This window comes from Chiloscyllium plagiosum, chromosome 5 (assembly GCF_004010195.1).
Source record: "Chiloscyllium plagiosum isolate BGI_BamShark_2017 chromosome 5, ASM401019v2, whole genome shotgun sequence".
NCBI lineage: Eukaryota > Metazoa > Chordata > Chondrichthyes > Orectolobiformes > Hemiscylliidae > Chiloscyllium > Chiloscyllium plagiosum.
Window position 1 is genome coordinate 89,507,777 of NC_057714.1, and position 19,939 is coordinate 89,527,715.

At 39.7% G+C, this 19,939-nt stretch overlaps 2 protein-coding genes across 10 annotated transcripts in view; one reads left to right on the forward strand and one right to left on the reverse strand.

The window, feature by feature from the left end:
* LOC122550083 (integrin beta-1-like) overlaps nt 1-19,939 on the forward strand; it is a 279,698-nt gene that overhangs the window by 96,959 nt on the left and 162,800 nt on the right. The gene's annotated exons all lie outside the window — the stretch shown is intronic.
* Nucleotides 1-19,939, reverse strand: part of LOC122550082 (integrin beta-1-like) — an 80,719-nt gene that overhangs the window by 14,892 nt on the left and 45,888 nt on the right. For all 3 annotated transcript variants that reach the window (XM_043690610.1, XM_043690609.1, XM_043690611.1), the window contains 11 exons: nt 19,553-19,638; nt 18,256-18,472; nt 13,956-14,126; nt 13,629-13,867; nt 13,056-13,214; nt 12,810-12,905; nt 7,986-8,075; nt 7,736-7,876; nt 3,251-3,453; nt 2,349-2,587; nt 979-1,201 (listed from right to left, as the gene is read on the reverse strand). In XM_043690610.1, coding sequence (XP_043546545.1) covers nt 979-1,201; nt 2,349-2,587; nt 3,251-3,453; nt 7,736-7,876; nt 7,986-8,075; nt 12,810-12,905; nt 13,056-13,214; nt 13,629-13,867; nt 13,956-14,126; nt 18,256-18,472; nt 19,553-19,638 — 1,864 coding nt within the window. The remainder of the gene's footprint in view (nt 1-978; nt 1,202-2,348; nt 2,588-3,250; nt 3,454-7,735; nt 7,877-7,985; nt 8,076-12,809; nt 12,906-13,055; nt 13,215-13,628; nt 13,868-13,955; nt 14,127-18,255; nt 18,473-19,552; nt 19,639-19,939) is intronic.

Below are 19,939 nucleotides of genomic sequence, written 5' to 3' on the forward strand. Positions count from 1 at the left end.
ACGATGTAGCGGAGGTAAAGGTGGGGGTGGGGCCAGTGTAGTTGCGGAAGATGGACTGTTCCACATATCCATATAAATACAGTGCCTATAAAAGCACATCAGGTAGCAGGTATCCCTGTGGCATAACTCACCTGACTCCCCAAATGCCTGTTCATCTGCAAGTGCTGGAATGCTCCCCAAATGCCTAAATCAGTACCACTCCAATAACCCTTAAGAAGCTTGATGTCATTCAGGACAAAGCAGGCCTCGAGTGCACCCCATCCACAATCACTTGTTCCACCACCACCAACATTCAACAGCAACAGTCCTACCACCTATGACATGCAGTCAACATTCACCAAAACTATACCTTTCACGAAACCAGATTTATTTTCTAAATATCCTGCTAACCACTTAATTTCTAGCATTTTCATAATCTTTTATTGCAAGTTAACTAGCCTATAGATTTATTTTAAAAACTTTGTCTTCTTTCTTTCTTGAACAGTAATGTTACATATTCTTAGCCTTTCCAGAATCTGAGGAGTTTTGGAATATCACAACCAATGCTTTACCGTCTCAGAAGCTATTCCTTAAGAGTCCCTTGGTTGTGGGACTTCAGATCCAGGGACTTGTTAGCTTCTAGCCCTATTAGTTTTTCTAATACATTTTCTTTTGTGATTTCCCTCCCTCCCTTTTCTACTCGTCTTGGAATTTTTTTTGACATCCACATGAGGTCAGATGCAAAACACATTTCAAGTTTCTGCCATTTCCTTGTTTCTAATCATAAATTCCCAGACACATCCTCTAAGGTACCAACACTCATCAACCACTCTTCCTTTTTATGCACTCAAAGCTATTACTGTATTTTTAGATTTTTTTACTCGCTTTCTGTAGATTGTCTTTTCCCATTTAAATTTTAATATTAAAATCCTTTAAGGGGCTCAAATATCATTTACAAACTGACAAAGTAACTGTGTTATATCTTGCGATTACATTTACCTGTGTTCTGTACATACTCCAGGGCAGGTTGGACACATTTCACATGCAGCTCCTTGGAATTTAGAATCAGTGCATTTGCAGCGGCCACACTCACATGTGCCTCTCCCATTACACATCTGTCCATTCTCCGAAATGCATGTTGAATTATCCAGGGAGCAATCACAAGCATTGCCAGAATAGTTGGGGTTGCATTCACAGACCCGGCACTTACAGACACCATTTCCTACAAAATGTTGACAATTTAGAAATGTTTACGTTCATCTCTAAACTTTTGCCTTAGACCATCTCCTCTGCACTTAGCCCTGTTGAAGTAGATATTAAAACAGGACAATACTTGTTTCCATTGGTTAATTTAACATTTTGTAGCAGTTGCCTGCTGGTTTGTTGAAAAAAATGGACAGTAAAAGCAGATATTGTGAATTCTCCATGTGAGAAGTTATACTTATAAATTTAGACCTGATTTTTTTTTGTTTGAAATGCAAAATATTTAACGTTACATAAAGAATTGGACAAAAGATTGTACATGGAAATATGGCTGGTTCCCAAGTGTGAATTCCAGTGAAAGGCAGGACTTGGGCTCACTTCATTCAGTAGCATTTGAAATGGATTTCATCAAAGTTTTGGCTTATTTGTTCATGGGATATGGGAGTTGCTGACCAGCATTTACGTTGAAAAGGTGGCGGTGAGTTGAGTTCTTGAACTCCTGCAGAGGGTTGACCCATGGCACTGTTAGAGTGAGTGTTCCTGGATTCAGACAAAACATTAAGCCGTGAAAGGCTGCGCATGCTGTTTCTGTAGGGAGCATACTCACTGCTCATGCAATTAGTGTCTGCGACCCTCTATCAGCCATGCTGCAATATTATATAATTACTTTCATGAAACCTAAGCATATAAATAGAAATCGGGTCACGAACATTAGTGCTTCACTGGAGGCTCACTGATTGTGTTACCTAGTATGGTGACAAAATGTCTGAAAATGAACCTTCCAGCTTAGCAAGCAACTTACATCCAGAACCTCAACCTGAACTACAGATCTTCTCAAAACTCTATGACATGATTTTATAATGGTTAATCTTTAAGATTTATTATTTAGCTGCAAGGGACTTTAGATGCAGTGAGCAAAGCCTTTAAGGGTGAAGGCAGCAAAGGGCAGAGCACGCACATCAGTGGCACCAAGTTCCAGTTCAATGTGGGTGTACAATGATGGCATTGGCAGCATGGATATCCTCTTCCACTGTGTTTGCTGGAGATACAGTAGTTTCTATTAATCAGTTAAGTTTCTAATTAATAAAGTATGCAGAGACTATTCCGCAAATCAAGAAAAAAGTATTGAAAACTCTTGAAATAAATTTATTCTTCTGTATACTTGCCTCCACAAATCAATCCATTGGATCGATCACAATTAAAGTTATCACATTCACAATATTTGCCTGAGATGATTTCATTAGGATTTTCCCTCTTTTTGCAGAGGCATTCCCCACAGACACAATCTCCATTGTCACTACAGATTTGAGATGCATTATCCTTTCTGCAGGAAGCATCCATATCCTCAGTATTCACTTGATCAGTGCTGCACTCACAAAATCGACCAATCCGTCCTTTGTTACATCTGAAAATGAACCAGCAAAAATTTCTAAATTAGTGATTGAAAAAATACAGTAGCCATTGATTATCATTTTAAATGACAAGTAATGTTGGTGATGTACTTTTTCTTTACCATACCTGATCATATAGAGGATTGCCCTCTGTTTTTATGTATTCTATCTACAAGCACAGGTCACAAATAGCTAGCTTTTACAATTTAGGGGGATGGAATTAATAGCATACTAGAGAGACAGAGAGTGAGAGACAGAGAGTGAGAGACAGAGAGTGAGAGACAGAGAGTGAGAGACAGAGAGCTCAAGATTTCTGGTGTAATTTCATCCAAAATATTAACTAACTTCTTTCTCCTCCACGCATTCATTAGCTTGGACATTGCCATTACTTTTTGCCACCTCAAACTAACTGTGTTCAATTCTGCAGCAAGAATCCTCACTTTCAACAAAAGACTTACCAAAAAAATCTGGCACAAACATTTTTTGCAATCAATTCCTTACTTTATTAACAGCAAATTTTGCTGAAAATCAAAACATCTAAAATACAACATTGCAGGATTTCAATACCAAATGTGACAATAGAAACAGTAAAAGGAGTCCATTTTACTGATTTTTAAAAATAATGCATGGTGATAACTTGAACAAATAAACAATCCCTGAACAAACTGATTACCTACCTGCAAGCTCCACATTCAAATGTTCCATTACCCTGGTGACAATCTGGGCTATTAGGAATTCCCTTCTTATGGCAATCACATTCACAAACAAACTCCAGATCAATTTCTACTTTCTCATTAAATCCCAGAGGTTTGATTTGAATAGTTGCCTTTTCACCATTATTTGGGCATTTTTTTGCTGTGATACTTATGTTGAAGCTCACCTAAAAAAGAAAAGGGAGTTTGATACATATGTAAACAAAACTAATTTTTATTCGCTGATACACTAATTTGGGGGTTATTGGGCATTGCTTCCCATGCACCAACTTTGGAAGCAATGAGCTCTTGATTTCTTGTCTGCTGCCATGGTGACATGAGGTCACAGGACTTGGAGGAGGGCCATGTGGTATCAGTCAAGAAAGAGGGGAATAAGGGTGGAATGACCATTCATTACAGCATGATTCATCCATTTTCTAGTATGGTTTTGTACAGTTTGAAGAGCTGAGATGGTTAAAAGTGTATGATTCCAAAGACAAAATTAATAGCTTGTACTGAATTAAAACAAAACTGTATTTCTTTACTAGTTTGAAAGTTTGCTCAGTATTTCCATCATGCAATTCTGCTGCACACTTGTTTAATTGAAAATGTATCCAAATGCACACCAAACTATTGATTTGCTTAATGAATTGGAAGAGAAGCAATTACAGGGTATATCACTACAAATACAGGCCGTTCAGCTATAATGCACGTTTTGTTAACACCAATTCACTGTAATGTGATCGACGAAATGGGAACACTTTCTGAATTGCGAACTTTTAAAATGTGCACTGGCTGTAATTTGATTACATTGCCAACACTAAGTACTGTTTCTAAAGCACAATTTTTCTATAACGCAGGGTTTCTCAGGAATGTAACCGTCACTTTATAGAACTACCCATAGTCTGCATATGTTGGCTTGAAATTTAAAGGATTTTATATTTTTCCAATCAGTGTGTTTTATGCAATTTATAAATTTCTACATGCTGTACAGTGATAAGTTTAGTTGGAGGGAATGAACACCTATTATAGCAGTTAACATATTATAGCAGTTCGATGCAGAGAAGAGTTAGATGCAGAACAAGGCTCTCTTAACTAAACAATACTTCAGGAATGCATACACCAATTGGTGAGAAACTAATCAAATTCACTGAAAGCAGGTCATTGACAACCAACAAGGAATACCTTATAACCAGAGAGTAAGATTTACATCTCAATGTTCTGGACTAAATTTGCAACTAAATATGCTTAAGGGAAGGTAGATAATTTCAACAAATTGAGGCAAAAATCAGACTTGGACAGGTTGTACTCAAAGTTTGGAAGGCAGCAACATAACGGAATGGTGAGCAGCCTTTAAAGAGAGAAGAGTTAGTGTACAGACCAGGTAGTTCCTCTAGTGGAAAAGGGATGGGGGTGGTGATGGTGAACCAAGGTTAAAGCTCTCTGGGTATCAAAGGGATTATATGGCATTATAAGGACGAATTAGGCTGAATATAAAAAGTACAGAGAAGTAAAAAAGGAAATAAGGATACAGACAGACAATACAAAAACTGAATGCTTGTGTATCAAAAGAAAATTCCAAGCTTGTCTTAAGGAATATTAATTGTAAAAGGGTTGTGTCTGATGTGCCATGTGACCAATTAGGAACCAAAATGGAGATTTATTGGAGGAGAAAGCAAGCGTTGCTGAGGAATGAAACACTTATTTTGTATAAAAGTGTTTATTAAAATACAATTCTGAATGATAAACAAGAGGACGGCACAGTGGTTCAGTGTTTAGCACTGCTTCCTCACAGCGCCAGGGACCCAGGTTCGATTCCCACCTTGGGCTGTGTGCGTTTCCTCCAGGTGCTCCATGTTCCTCCCACAATCCAAAGATGTGCAGGTCAGGAGAATTGGCCATGCTAAATTGCCCATAGTGTTAGGTGCATTAGTCAGGGGTAAATATAGGGTAGGGGAATAGGTATGGGTGGGTTACTCTTCAGATGGTCAGTGTGGACTTGTTGGGCTGAAGGGCCTGTTTCCATACTGTAGGGAATCTAATCTAAAAGAAAAGTTGTCAGGATGCTGAATGAGATTTTTTTTTAAAGAAAGCACAAAGACGACTGCAGTACTTAAGAGTAGATCAGTCACTCAGTTTGAATGGGACACACCCTAGACTATCAACAGAAGTTGTAAAAAAGCACTGGCTACAACCTTCAAAATTTTCCTTAGATACAGGATAGTGTCACAACATTAAGGATTGCATATAATGGACCGAAGTTCAAAAAAATGGGAAAGGATAATCCTGGTAATTACAAGCTGGTTTAACAGTGATGGGAAATCTTTAGTAACAATAATCAGCATAAAATGAATAATAGTTACTTGAACAAGGAACGAACTGTAATACATTAAATGGCAAATTGGGCTTGACCAACTTGATTACATTTTTTGACAAGGTAATAAGTGGAGATTGAGGGAAGTGCAGTTGACTTTGATTAAAAGGGTTGAGAGTGTATTGCTGGAAAAGTACAGCAGGACAGGCAGCATTAGAGGAGCAAGAAAATCGACGTTTCGGGCCAGAACCCTTCATCAGGAATGAGGCTAGGAACCTCGGGAGTGGAAAGATAAATGGGAGGGTGGTGGGCCTGGGGAGAAGGCAGCTGAGAGTTCAATAGGTGTATGGAGGAAGGGGTAAAGGTGAGAGGTCAGAGAGGAGGGTGGAGCGGATAGGTTGGAAGATGGGAAGGAAAATTGACAACTGGGACAACTCACGAGGACGGGGCTGAGTTGGAAGGTTGGAACTGGGGTAACGTGGGGGGAGGGGAAATGAGGAAACTGGTGAAGTCCACATTGATGCCCTCTCTTCAACCCTCAGGGCATCAATGTGGACTTCACCAGTTTCCTCATTTCCCTTCCCCCACACCTTACCCCAGTTTCTACTTTCCAACTTAGCCCTGTCTTCATGACCTGTCCTGTCAATCTTCCTTCCCACCTATCCGCTCCATCCTCCTCTCCAACCTATCACCTTTACTCCCCAAGTCCATCCCCCCATTGTGCTCTCAGCTACCTTCTCCCCTCCCATTTATCTCTTCAAATCAGAGGGTCCCAGCCTCATTCCTGATGAAGGGCTCCAGCCCGAAACATTGATTTTCCTTCTCTTCGGATGCTGCCTGACCTTCTGTGCTTTTCCAGCAACACACTCTCAACTCTGATCTCCAGCATCTGCAGACCTCAATGTCTCCTAATTATGTAAATGGACTTTCAAAAGGTGATAAGGTATCACATATTAGGCTTCAATTTTTGTGACAGCTGAGATGCCAGTAGCAGGAAGACACAAAACAGCCAAGGTGAATCACTGACTCACAGGCTTGCAGAGAGAGACACAATAGAGTTACCCAAGGCTTTATTAGCAGAATTATTCTGTTTGTAATCATTAATAGTGTATGGCACTGTGTTACAAAACCAAAGAAACCCTTAATAACAATCACACTGTAACAGCAGTTCAGCAAAAATATATAGTTGCACATCATACTGTCCCAAAAGAGCACAAAGTGATAGGAACATAGGAAAGATAAAACAAGAATAGCCTATTCAGTCCTGCCATTAAATACGATCATGACTGATCGATCACACGAATGCCTTTTACTGACCTCATCCCCATAGTTCTGTATGCCATTATAATCAGAAATGTTTCAATCAATCTCTAACTTAAACATTCTCAAAGGCTAAGCTTCCACAGTCCTCTGTGGTAGAGAATTCCAAAGTTTCACAATCCACTGAATAAAAAACATTTTCCTCATTTGGTACCTAAGTGGCATCCACCTTATTTTGAAACTGTGCCCTCTGATTCTAGGCTTCCTAATCAGGGCAACCATCTTTCCTGTCTAGCCCCAAATATTTTGTCAGTTTAAATGAGAACACCGGTCATTCTTTGAAACTCTAAAGAGTACAGCAGGATCTCTCTTCATAGGACAGTCCTGCTGTGCCAGCAGTAAGCTTGGAATGCCCAATGAAACATGAAACTACACAGATGGAAAGAAAAAGGGGCAAATGCAAGACCTTTCCTAGATTAAATTGGAGGGCAGAGGAAGAAAAACACCAACTTGGGATAGCGTTATAAATTTCCACAATACCTGCCTGGATACTCACAAAAATGTCTTCTGAGTAGCACATCTGGACAGATACCAACTTTTCAAAATTACCAAAACAGACCTAACAGGACCTAGGTATATAGTGGGTGCGTATACTTACACGTTATGTAGGAGGAAGACCCAGGTTTTATGATCAAACAATGTTTTGGAATGGAAGATGGAGGGGTTGAGAGAACAGGATAGCTTCCAAATTTGAAAACAACTTCAGTTTAAACCACAATATGCAAAAAACTGATAATGACTTATCTTCCTCGTTGCAGCAAGTGCATATTTCATCATGGTATCCACCAAACAAATATTACGGAAATTATTAAAAGAAAAAGAATGAACTATCTTACCTCATCACCAATTTGAATGCCTAAACACTTCCTGCCTTCTTCCCCTGTATGAACAGTATTATTTTTACAAAAGGCTGTATAATGTATTGACACTCCTTCTGGCAATTTGCTGTTCTCAAGGATTACCTCAGATGACAAAGCCTATGAAAAGAATTATGAGAGTTGTGTTGATAAAAATATATTCGTAAAACTGGAGTGGTAAAATTAAATAAATTTTGATGCAAGGGCCAATTTAATAGTCAGCACTTACATGATAAGCATCAAGGATCAGCTTGATTACATTACTAGAGTTTGATGATAGAACCCCCACTTCCGATTTTGGAATGAGATCATGGAGCGCCTATTAATAGAACAAAAATGTTATGAAATGATAATACTGTCAAGTCACAAAGGTTTTCACTTAAAATAAAGCATGAATCAGAGATCACTTCTGTTTTTCGCATCTGTTTAGATAAATGGGAATCACAGAAAATGAAGGAGTAGGCTATTTGGACCTTCGAGTTTGCTCTGCCATTCAATATGATCGTGGTTCATTATCTGACTCAGTACCCATTGCCCAGCTTTCTCCCCATACATTTTGATCCTTTTAATCTGAAGATGGTATCAACATCAATGTTTTGGCCTCAACAGTTGCCTGTGGCAAAGAATTCCAAATGCTCACCACTCGGTGAAAATATTTCTACCCATTTGTCCTAAAAGACTTAATCTTTATCCTTAGACTGTGAACCTTGGTTCTGTACTTCCGAGTCATTGAGAACATCCTTCTTGCATCTTCCTTTTTTTTTAAAAAGTAGTTTATATGTTACGAGACCCCCATGCTATTGTCTTCCCTGTACACCAGTCCCATCATCCCAGGAATCAGTCTTGTAAACATTTCAATTCTTTCCATAGTTTTTATGAAAGGATGTACTAGCTAAGAACTGCAGATGCTGTAAACCAGAAACAAAACAGAAGTTGCTGGAGAAGCTCAGCAGTTCTGACATCTGGGAAGAGAAATCAGTTAATGCTTCAGGTCCGAAGATCCTTCCTCAGAACTGATGGTAGCTAGGAAAATGATGCTTTATATACAGAAGATAGGGTGGAGTAGGGGAAAACAGTAACAATAGATGGGGTTAGAGCTCAAAGAGAGAGGAGGAGCGTTGGACAGACAAAGGAGTGTGGCTAGGAGGGTGACAGCTGTTAATGGAGACCGTTAATGGTTAATGATAGTAATGTGTAATGGAAGACTATGTGATAAGTCCACACCCCCCACCAACCCATCTTCCATACCCAGCACCTTCCCTTGCAACTGCACGAGGTGTAAAATTTGTGCCCACACTTTTCCCATTCACCTCTGTCCAAGAGTCTAAAGGATCATTTCAAATCCGGAGGTGATTTTCCTGCACATGCACCCACCTCATCTACTGTGGACATTGCTCTTAATGTGGTCTCCTCTACACTGGGGAGACAGGACGCCAATTCACGAAGTGATCCAGGCAATATCGCTGGGACGCGTGCACCAACCAATCCCACTACCCTGTGGCCAACCACTTCAACTCCCCCTCCCACTCCCCCAATGACATCAAAGTCCTGGGCCTCCTCCACTGCCAAATCAAATCCACCCGTCAACTGGAGGAAGAACGCCACACCTTCCACCTTGGGACCCTCCAACCACATGGCATCAACATCAATTTCACCAGTTTTCAAATGTTCCCTCACCGCCACTTTATCCCAGATCCACCCTCCTAACTCAGCACCACCCTCTTGACCTGTCCTACCTGTCCATCTTCCAACATCGACTCTCCTGCTCCTTGGATGCTGCCTGGCTGGCTGTGCTTTTCTAACACCACACTCTCGACTCTAATTCTCCAGCATCTGCAGTCCTCACTTTCATCTATGTGATAACGAGGTCTGCTGTGTGGCATTGGGACAGTTATTGAGAGAGAAATTGAATGAGACATTGAATACAGAGGGCTGCAGGTCCCCAAGCAGAAAATGAGATGTTGCTCTTGTTTGTGTTGAGCTTTGCTGGAGCACTACAGCAAGCCTGAGACAGCAATGTTGGCCAAGGAATAGGACAGATGTGTTAAAGTGGCAGGGGTGGCCATGGGTACCCTCATGGGCCCAGTTATGCCTGTCTCTTCATGGGATCTTTGGAACATTCCTTGTTCAGGTCCTATTCTGGCCTGCACTCAGCACTTTCTCGGACATAGCCATGATATCATTGGTGCTGTTTCCCCCTCTCATCCAGAACTGAGAAAGTACACTTCCAATTAACACCACGCTCTTGCTTTCACATGGTGCATCTCTGACTCCTCTGTTCCCCGACATCTGTTTCCATTTATGGACAGGACCCTCATATCCACTATAAACCCACCGATTCCCACAGCTACATGGACTATACATCCACGCATCCTGGGTTCCTGTAAAGACTCCATTCCATTCTCCCAGTTCCATCTCCATCGCATGTTACGACGAGGCCAGTTTTGACTAGGGTGCCTCAGAGATGTCCAATTTCTTCTTCAACTGAATTTCCCAGCACCGTTGCCAACAGAGCTCTCAACTGGGTCTGACCCATCTCCCACACTTCTACCCTCAACCCCCTTTCTTCCCTCCCACATCAGTGACAGGGTTCCCCCTTGTCCTTACCTACCATCCCACCAGCATCACACACCAGACCTTATCATACAGTATGCCGTTACACACTACCTATTATTAGCCACTAACAGTCTCCTTTAATAGCTATTCATTCTCCTAGCCAAATAGTTATTCCCTCCATTGCCTGTCCAACTGTTCTTCTCTCTCTTTGGGCTCTATCCCCACCTCTCATTTTCTGTTTACCCTCTTCCCCTACCCTACCTTCTGCATATAAACCATAATTTTCCTAGTTACCATCAGTTTTGAGGAAGGGTCATTGGACCCAAAACGTTAACTCTGATTTCTCTTCACAGATGTTGTCAGAACTGCTGAGCTTTCCCAACGTTTGCTAGAACATTCATCCTCACAGAAAGAAGGCCAAAGTGCATAAGGGGTGTGGTTGTTCCAATGCATTGCAGGCAGACTCCTGCTTCTATAGCTGAATTCTCTCGCTATGAAGGCCAATATAATATTTGCTTATTTCACTGCCTGCTGCACCTGCAATGCTTTCTTTCACAAACTGCTACACGAGAACACCCCCTTCCCCAATCTATTGTTATTCAGATATTAACCTACCTGCCTGGTTCTGTTACCAAAGTGGATAACCTCACATTTATCCACATTATACTGCATCTGCCATGCATTTGTTCATTTACTTAACTCATCAAAATCGCATGAGGCTTCTATGTATCCTTCTCACAGTATATCCTTCCACCCAACTTTGTGTCATTTGCAAATTTGGGAGACATGACACGTAGTTTCTTCATCCGAATCATTAATAATATATTGTGAATAGCTGGGGTCCAAGCAGAGATCCCTGTGGTGACTCACTAATCACTGCCTGCCACCTGGAAAAAGACCCGCTTATTGCTTTGTCTCCTGTCTGCCAACCAGTTTTCAATCCATTTCAGTCCACAATCTCCAATCCTATTTGCTTTAAATTTTGCCTACAAATCTATCTGTTTCCTGAAAACCATTGTTAATGTTATAATACATTCGACAGTTATCTTTATCACAGCAGTTGAATCCTGGGACACCTAATAAAGAAGCTATGCACTGTCAATGAATAAGAACTTTGGAAAAGGGTACAGTGCAGATGAACGAGAACCAAGTGAGGAGGACAAATGAACACATTTGATTTCTTTGATCTTGAGCTTACAAGTCTGACGGATTTTTTTTATTCTTTCGTGGTTTATGGGCATCGCTGACAGGGTTAGAGTTTGCTTTCCATCCCTTATTGCCCTAAATTGAGAGGCTTACTCGAAAGGCAGTTAAGATTCAACCACATTGTTGAAGACCTGGAATCAGAGATAGGCCAGACTAGGTAAGGATGGCTGGTTTCTTCCTTAAAGGAAGAGGTACTTTCAATCTTATCCTTAAATGACAGATTCTAAAATCGAGGTCAAACTAACTGGCCTATAGGTTCCTATCTTCTGCCTCCTTCCTAGCTTAAACAAGGATGTTTCATTAACTATTTTCTAGTTCTGAGACATTCCCTGACTCATGACTCTGAAAGATCATTACCAGTGCCTCCACCATTTAGCTTTCTCGTTCAGAATCCTGGGGTGTAGCCCATCTGGCCCAGATGATTTCTGCACCTTCAGATCTTTCAGCTTCCCCAGCACCTTCTCCTTTGTGATGGTCACTACACCCACCACTGCCCCTTGAAGTTCTGGCGTACTGCTGGTGTCTTCCATTGTGAGGTGCAAAGTATCTATTTAGTTCCTCTGTCATTTCTTTGTTCTCCATTACTACTTTACCAGCCTCATTTTCCAGTGGTCTAATGTCCACTTTTGCCTTACTTTTACCTTTTTTTAAAGCTATCTAAAAAGTCTTGCAATCTTCTGAGTAGCTAGCTACTCTCATGTTTCATTTTCTCTCCCCTTTTACTTTTGCAGTTATCCTCTGCTGGGTTTTCAAGGCTTCTCAATCCTTTGACTTCTCACTAACCTTCACCATACTTCTATGTTGTCCCTGACTTCCCTCGGCAGCCCTGGTTACCTCGTCCTCCCCTTAGTATATTTCTTCTTCTGTGGGATGAATTTCTGCTGTGCTCCCAAGTTGGCACTGCAAAGTCCTGCCATTACTGCTCCATCCTCTTCCCTGCTAGGCTCCCATCCAATCAACTTTGGCCAGCTCCTTCCTCACATCTTTGTAGTTACCTTCACATCTTGACGTGGTCTGGCTTACATGTAACTCCAAACCTACAGAAAAGTTATTGAAAGCCTCTGGAAGACCCTTAAAATGCACTCAGTTCAATGTAATTGGAGACGGACTGGCTTTGCTGGTAACGTCCATATCTCATGAAAGAATAGCTTGAAAGCTTAGGCAAATGGAGTTGAATTACAGAGCAGGATAAACTGAATGGCAGAATGTGCTTGAGGGGCAGATTAGTCTTCTGCTGTTGCTCCATTTTTATAGCTATAACTTTGATGAAATTTCAGCATTTTGTACTTACCTTGTACACACCCTTGAATTCTTCTGTGACTGCAAAAATAGGTTGAATATTATTGTCACCAAGTTTTTGCACCAAATGAGCAATAGATGGATAATCCTGTTGACAAAATTTCAGAATTACTGCTAAATTTGAACTTTATAGACAATTATATAATAATGTGTGTAAGATACAAGGAGAGGCTACATAACTATTTTTCAGCAAATAACACTCAGGTGTTACACTGCCGAGGTTAGATGGTAAACTTACAAAATGGTCACTCATGGTGTAGAGACCTTGTGTATCAAGATGGCAATTCCCATCATTTGGTAAAACAATACCACCTAGTTTACCATCTCCAGCAAAGTGAAATCCTGCGTCTGTAGAGAACACCAACAAACGAGTGACATTGCGCCAGCCAATTCTTTCCTGTGAAAGACAGAATAATTAAGTTGTGTTCCAAATTGCTTCCTAACTGTGCTGGCTAACTTATTATGATTTTCACAATAGATTTATTTGGAAAAATGGGAAGTAGGTGGAATCAAATGGCCCAGATGAAAACAGCAACACCATGCAGAAAAAGCAGAAGTGAAAAATCCTGAAGTTTCTAGTATAGAAAAGAGAGCATCAGGAGAAGATGGACTAAAATATATAAAAGATAAAAATGAAGAGCAGATGATATGCAAATCCTAGTTACCATTATGAAAGCACAACTAGAAAAAATAAAGTACAGTAAATGAAAATAAATTCAGAACAGTTTAGTACAAATTTCAGAACAAGCTAAGGAACAGAAAACATTAGGATTATTCAAAATAATATTTGGGGACAATTATTTTCACTTACTCCACAGACAGCCACCTGCATTATGGCATCAAAACCTCCTTCTGGAGAGTCCAGGTTCCCAGAAATAGTCTGGTTGCTTACAAGTTCGTTGAACTTTGATCCATCATTGGTCAATGACAGGACATTTTTGTAGCTGAATGGACTAGTACATACTTCACCACTTGAGCAAGGATTCTTCCTTTTGGCTGGGGTTGTGCTGATGTAAGGCATTACAGTCTTATCCACAAATGAACCAAATCCTAAATAAGAACAAGTTTTTCACAAGATGAAGTACTGTCTGTTAAATACACAATCTCAAAAAAGGCAGTGAAAATAAATGATTTTTACCAATTCGAAAATCAGACGTTATCTTTTGCATTTCAGTCTGCAATTCTGTTCCTAACTTCTTTACGTTTTCTAAATCATCCTTCATAGAAAAGGAGAGGTCCATAAGATAGTAGAGATCAATGGGATAGTCTTCTGCTCTCTTAAAGTACAATGGAAAGGTTTGTGGCTCTCCTGGGGGGAAATCAAAGTGTGGGTTAGAAACTGGTATTTGAAATGCAAATTCACAAGCTTAATATTGTTGAAGAAAATCGGTGCTGATAGCATCAACCACTGTATCGTGAGAACTGCAAACAAGTGAATACCACAAATATGGTCTTCTCTTTTTTGTGAAAATGGATGACAAGAATAAATTTAGTCATACATGTTAGCAACACGTCAAGGATATTTGCAACCTTGTATTTACTAATTAAGTAACCTTAGTCAATGGTTCTGAAATACAGGTCAGAGAGAAAGCACCAAGACCAAATGATTATCCGAAAGCCGTCACAGTTTAATCACAACACCCATTAGGAAAACAGTGAGGAGCACAGTAAAATGGGGGGTATATGAAGAAGGTTTAGATGGTGAACAGTGATGAGAAACCCTCAAAACCTGACACACAAAGTGGCTACTCACAAATGTAACAAACTCCAATAATAGTCGCTTTAGCCTGGACATGAAACAGACATTTTATTATTCAGTTCCTCGAATAGTTTAGTAAGGACAACATAAAATTTGTTTCATGTGACATAGCCAGCCCTAACCTAAAAGCTAAAGTTAAAAGCTCAGTGATGCTTTGAAGTGGTATAAGGAAGTATCATCTTTTGAGAAGTGGAGTGAAAATTGAATCAAGGTCTCTATTTGAAGAAAATTAGGTGCGTTTGTCACATATCTTTCCTTAACCTTTATCAAGAGACCATTTATTTCTTTCCTACTTATGGGATCTTGCAGTATACAAATTGATTGATGCATTTAATTATAAAATAACATTAATGTTAATTACCTAGCTGTAGGGTTTTGGCATGAAGACCATATAAAGCAATAATAAATTTTCATTTCAAAGAAAGGTGGCAGATAAACACTTATGCTAAATCAAGGAACATTACATTAACAAAGAGTAATGAATGCAGTGCAATAACCCCACTATCCTATTCCAAATAAATAAACCCCATTTGCCAAATTCATAATTAACAAAAAGAAAATTTTGAACTTTAAGAAATCGAAGGCTCCCCTCACATTTGGATTCAAATCGATTGAACAGCTGAATACCTAAATACACAGAAATTAGTAGGCTTGGTTTGGCTGTGCAGAATATCCTCCAAACTGTCTTTTATATCAACAGTGGACAGCAAGATTATTCCAACAATCTGAAGGTACATGATAGTCTGATATTCATATCCAAGAAAATTGGTCATAAATAAAGAGCAGTTGTAAATGGTAGCTTTTCAACTCTCAGCAAGATTCTTAGTCACTGCTTGGACTGCAGCTTGTTTTGATGTAGTTTAGAGACCTATACCTGGGTGTACAGGAACAACTTCAGAATTTGCAGACAACATTTTTAGATTAGATTAGATTAGATTACAGTGTGGAAACAGGCCCTTCGACCCAACAAGTCCACATCGACCCGCCGAAGCGAAACCCACCCATACCCCTACATTTACCCCTTATCTAACACTACGGGCAATTTATTATGGCCAATTCACCTGACCCTGCACATCTTTGGACTGTGGGAGGAAACCGGAGCACCCGGAGGAAACCCACGCAGACACGGGGAGAACGTGCAAACTCCACACAGTCAGTCGCCTGAGGCGGGAATTGAACCCAGGTCTCTGGCGCTGTGAGGCAGCAGTGCTAACCACTGTGCCACCGTGCCGCCCATCCTGGAAACAGGATTGCATTAACTGCAAAGGGATATAAACTGGGACAAAGGACAAGAAGCTGGCTGAACTTTTCTGCATTAAAGTGAGAGCAGATTCATTTTGATAGGAAGAGGTGGGAGAGGCCATAAAATAAATACAATTCCAAAAAGAGGGTGCAGCAGCAGATGGACCTTAGGGATGTGTGCCCACCATTACTGAAGGCAGTACAGCAGGCTGAGCAAGCAGTTCATAAAGCAAATAGTATCTTGGCCATTATAAATAAAGGCATAGAGTACAAAAGAAAGATAGATACGTTAAAATACTGCCTCAACCTCAACTCAGGAAGCGTCCACTCTGTCCACCAACTTGAAGGTGGATGTGAAGGCTTTAGAGAGGGTGCAGAAAAGATTCAAGGGATTCAGGGATGAGGAACTTCAATTATTTGAAGCTATAGTTTTTCTAAGATTGATAGGGGGATATAAATCATGAGGAGAAAACAGTTCTGGCCACCAGAAGGATCAAGAACCAGAGATCACTGTTTAAGAGTGATCGTCAACAGAACCAATGACATGAGAGAAACATCTTTATGAATAGAATGATTAGGGTTTGGAATACATTCCCTTAGCATGTGGTGGATGCAGGTTAATTCAAGACCTCACAAAAAAGTATCAGATTATCTGAAATTAAACCAATTTTTTGAGGTTCAGGGTAAAAGATAATAAAACCATAAGTTATGAAGAGAAGAATTAGGCCATTCAGCCCATCAAATCTGCTCTACCATTCGATCATGGCTGGTATGCTTCTCAAACCCATTCACCTACCATAATCTTGATCCCTTACTAACCAAGAACCTATCTATCTGTCTCAAACACATTCAATGACTTGGCCTCCACAGCTGTCTGCATCAATGAGTTCCACAGATTTACCACTCTGGCTGAAGAAATTCCTCATCTCAGTTCAAAAGAGTCATTCCTTCACCCTGAGGTTGTCACCCTTGGATCCTAATCTCTCCTACAGGCAGAAACATCTTCTCCGCATCCGTATTCTCCAGGCCCCTCCGTATTCTGTAAGTTTCAATCAGATTCTCCCTCATCTTTCTAAACTCCATTACATACAGATGTCATCAACCATTCCAAATATGACAAGTCCTTCATCTCCAGGATCATTCTTGTAAACCTCCTCTGAACCCCTCTAATGCCAACACATCCTTCCTTAAATACAACGCCCAAACTGCTCAAGGCACTCACCATTCTGACTTACAAATATATCACTGTTCCCTCACTGTTGCTGGGTCAAAATCCTGGAATTCCTTCTCTAAGGGCACTGTGGGTCCACCTACAGCACATGAACTGCAGCAGTTCAAGGAGGCAGCTCACTTCCTTTTCAAGGGCAATGAAGGATGCCAATAAATACTGCCAGCAGCAACACCCACATCCCACGAATGCATTACAAAGGCTTGAGCGTTATTGGACCTGCATTCCTCCAGTAAAGGGGGTGTATTCCACCACAGCCCTGATTTGTGCCATGTAGGTGGTAGACAGGCTTTGGAGAATCAGCTGAATTACTCACTGAAGGATTCCTAGGGTCTGATCTGCTCTTTTGGCCACAGAGTTTATAGGACTAGTCCAATTCAGTTCCTGATCAATGTTAACCCCTAAGATGTTAACAATGGTGGTAATGCGATTGTATGTCAAAGAGTGATCGTTAGGTTTCTCTTGTTGCAGATGGTCACTGCCTAGCACTTGCTAAAAAGTAGAACTGGACCACCTCATTGACTAGTCATTCATCAGAAGATACAAAAGTTTGAAAACACGTACCAACAGATTCAAGAACAGCTTCTTTCTCCTTTTATCAGTCTTATGAGCAGACCCCTCATATTAGAGTTGATCTTTCTCTGCACCTGCTCTATGTTACAATACTATATATTCTGCATTGTGTTCTATTACTCTGATGAACTTATGTAAGGCATGATTGGTCCAGATAGCATGCAAAACAATACTTTTCATTCTATCTTGGTGCATGTGATAATAATAAATAAATCAAAATCAAATCACTAAACCGGCCTGCTCTCCCAATTTAATATGTCAAGCTATTTTGAATATTGAAGTCCTGATCAAAATGAGGACAGTTTTTAGATGATGTAACTTGTGGCAATTGAGATGTCTATCAGTTAGCTGCATATTTATTTCACAAACATGCTGTTAAGAGTAGGCAGCTTACATGTCCAGAATCCCTTGACTGGGCGCATACACAATGCAGTGCTGCTGTGTGTCCTAATGGTAATGGAATTTTTCAGGACATAAAATTAGCTCTGAGCACCCGATAAACTTCCAACTAACCACTTTGATCTGCCATGATTGTTATTAGGCATATATTTGAAAGGTTCAGCGACTATTTATAGCAGTGCATACCAAATTAAAATCAGTTTATATCAAGTAACAAAACCCAAACTACAGAAATACCTGATCGTAATTTCAGAGTTAGCTTCTGCGGTCTGATCTGTGTAATGTCTTTCAGCTCTACCTTTTCGCCACTTGTACGTCCAGTAAGTTCTTTATTAGCATCTACACGTTGTGAACCTTTTGGATTTTCAATATCTTCAATTTCACACCCTCTCTTTTTTAGTGATTCTATGTCATCGCACCGTGCAGAATTTGGTTCTCCCTGCTGCAAGAATTTCTACAGAAAAAAAGATATTTTTAAGATTTCTGACATCATTATTATTTCTTTACATTTGATGTATTTTTATAATCACATTGCAGTGTGAGGTAAGGAGCTGGGAGATGCATATTTGAGACAGAAAGAGCAGATATCCCTTCATTTGGGAGAGGTAGATTTTCAAGACTGCCTGATTTAAATAGGAGTGATGACATACTCATAATTCTGTTCTATTGGGATGCCAAGCAATTTAGCACCTCATTATTCTCCCCCACCGCATATCATTTAGCCTCTAAACATTTGGAAAACCTGCTCCAGAGGTGAGTAATAACATTTCTGAACAGATTGATTTTAAAAGTTATGAAGTCCAGTCATTATTGCAATTTAAGAAATGCAGTCAGATATCTGAAATAAAGATACAGACTTGTCCTGTTCCACGTGCTCTCCCTAGTTTTAAATCCTCATCTTGCTGCCTTTTTTGTCCTTCCAATTCATGGAACAACTCTATACATTGCTCTCTATTTTCCTAATCATAGTTCTTCAGATCTTTCACTGGAATTTCAAGATGCACTTTTCCTTTTTATCCACCATCATGTGCTTGTGCTTTTAATTCCCAGTTGTATGCAACACCCAGTTCCAATCCTGTTACTTTTATTAAATTCCTTTCTATACTTTTCTTTAAAAAAAAATCAACATTATACATTCTTCTTTAATAACTGGCAACGACTGGATAAGAATAATTAAAAAGATCATGGTTAGTGATGCTGTTTCTTAAAAAAGTTTTTCAGTTTCATGTATTAAAGAATGAAAACATGTAAAATATTTGAATGTTAGTTTAAAAAAACATCTTATGTTGGTTAAATGCTTTGGTAAAATGTTAAAGCCAAAATGCCAGAAGTGCGTAACTCTTAATCATTAATGTTGCCAAAAGGTTTTTAGGCTGAATTCACTTCCGCCTGTGAACTTCTAACTTTGAAACCATTCACGCATGTTTATAGTTTATACATATTGCATTACTGCAAAGTTATCTAAACTTTCTAAGAATACTTAAGATAAAGCAACAACTAGTACTATGTCCTACTTCTATATTTGAAAACTTACATTTTTGGTGCACCATCCACAATTTCTACCAGCTTGTATACAGTCCCCACATGATTTGGCATTGGCTTTCAAACACTCACTAAGATCTGCATTTAAAAAGGTAAATTAAATTATTGCAAACATGTCTAGTCATTTACAATAAAAGGTACTAAGTAGTATGTCACATCTCAGATACCACGTCAGAAATAACGTCAACTAAACCAACATATAGATTAAGATACCTGAACCATGAGGAGAGATCAAAATCCTGGAATATGTATTCAAAACAGAAAATGTGTCAAATATTAATGGAATAAATAAATTTACCCCAGAATTATTTACAATTTCACCATTTAGCAGTTGTGTCATCAGCAAAATTTATGCTATAAACAGGAAACATCAGCTCAG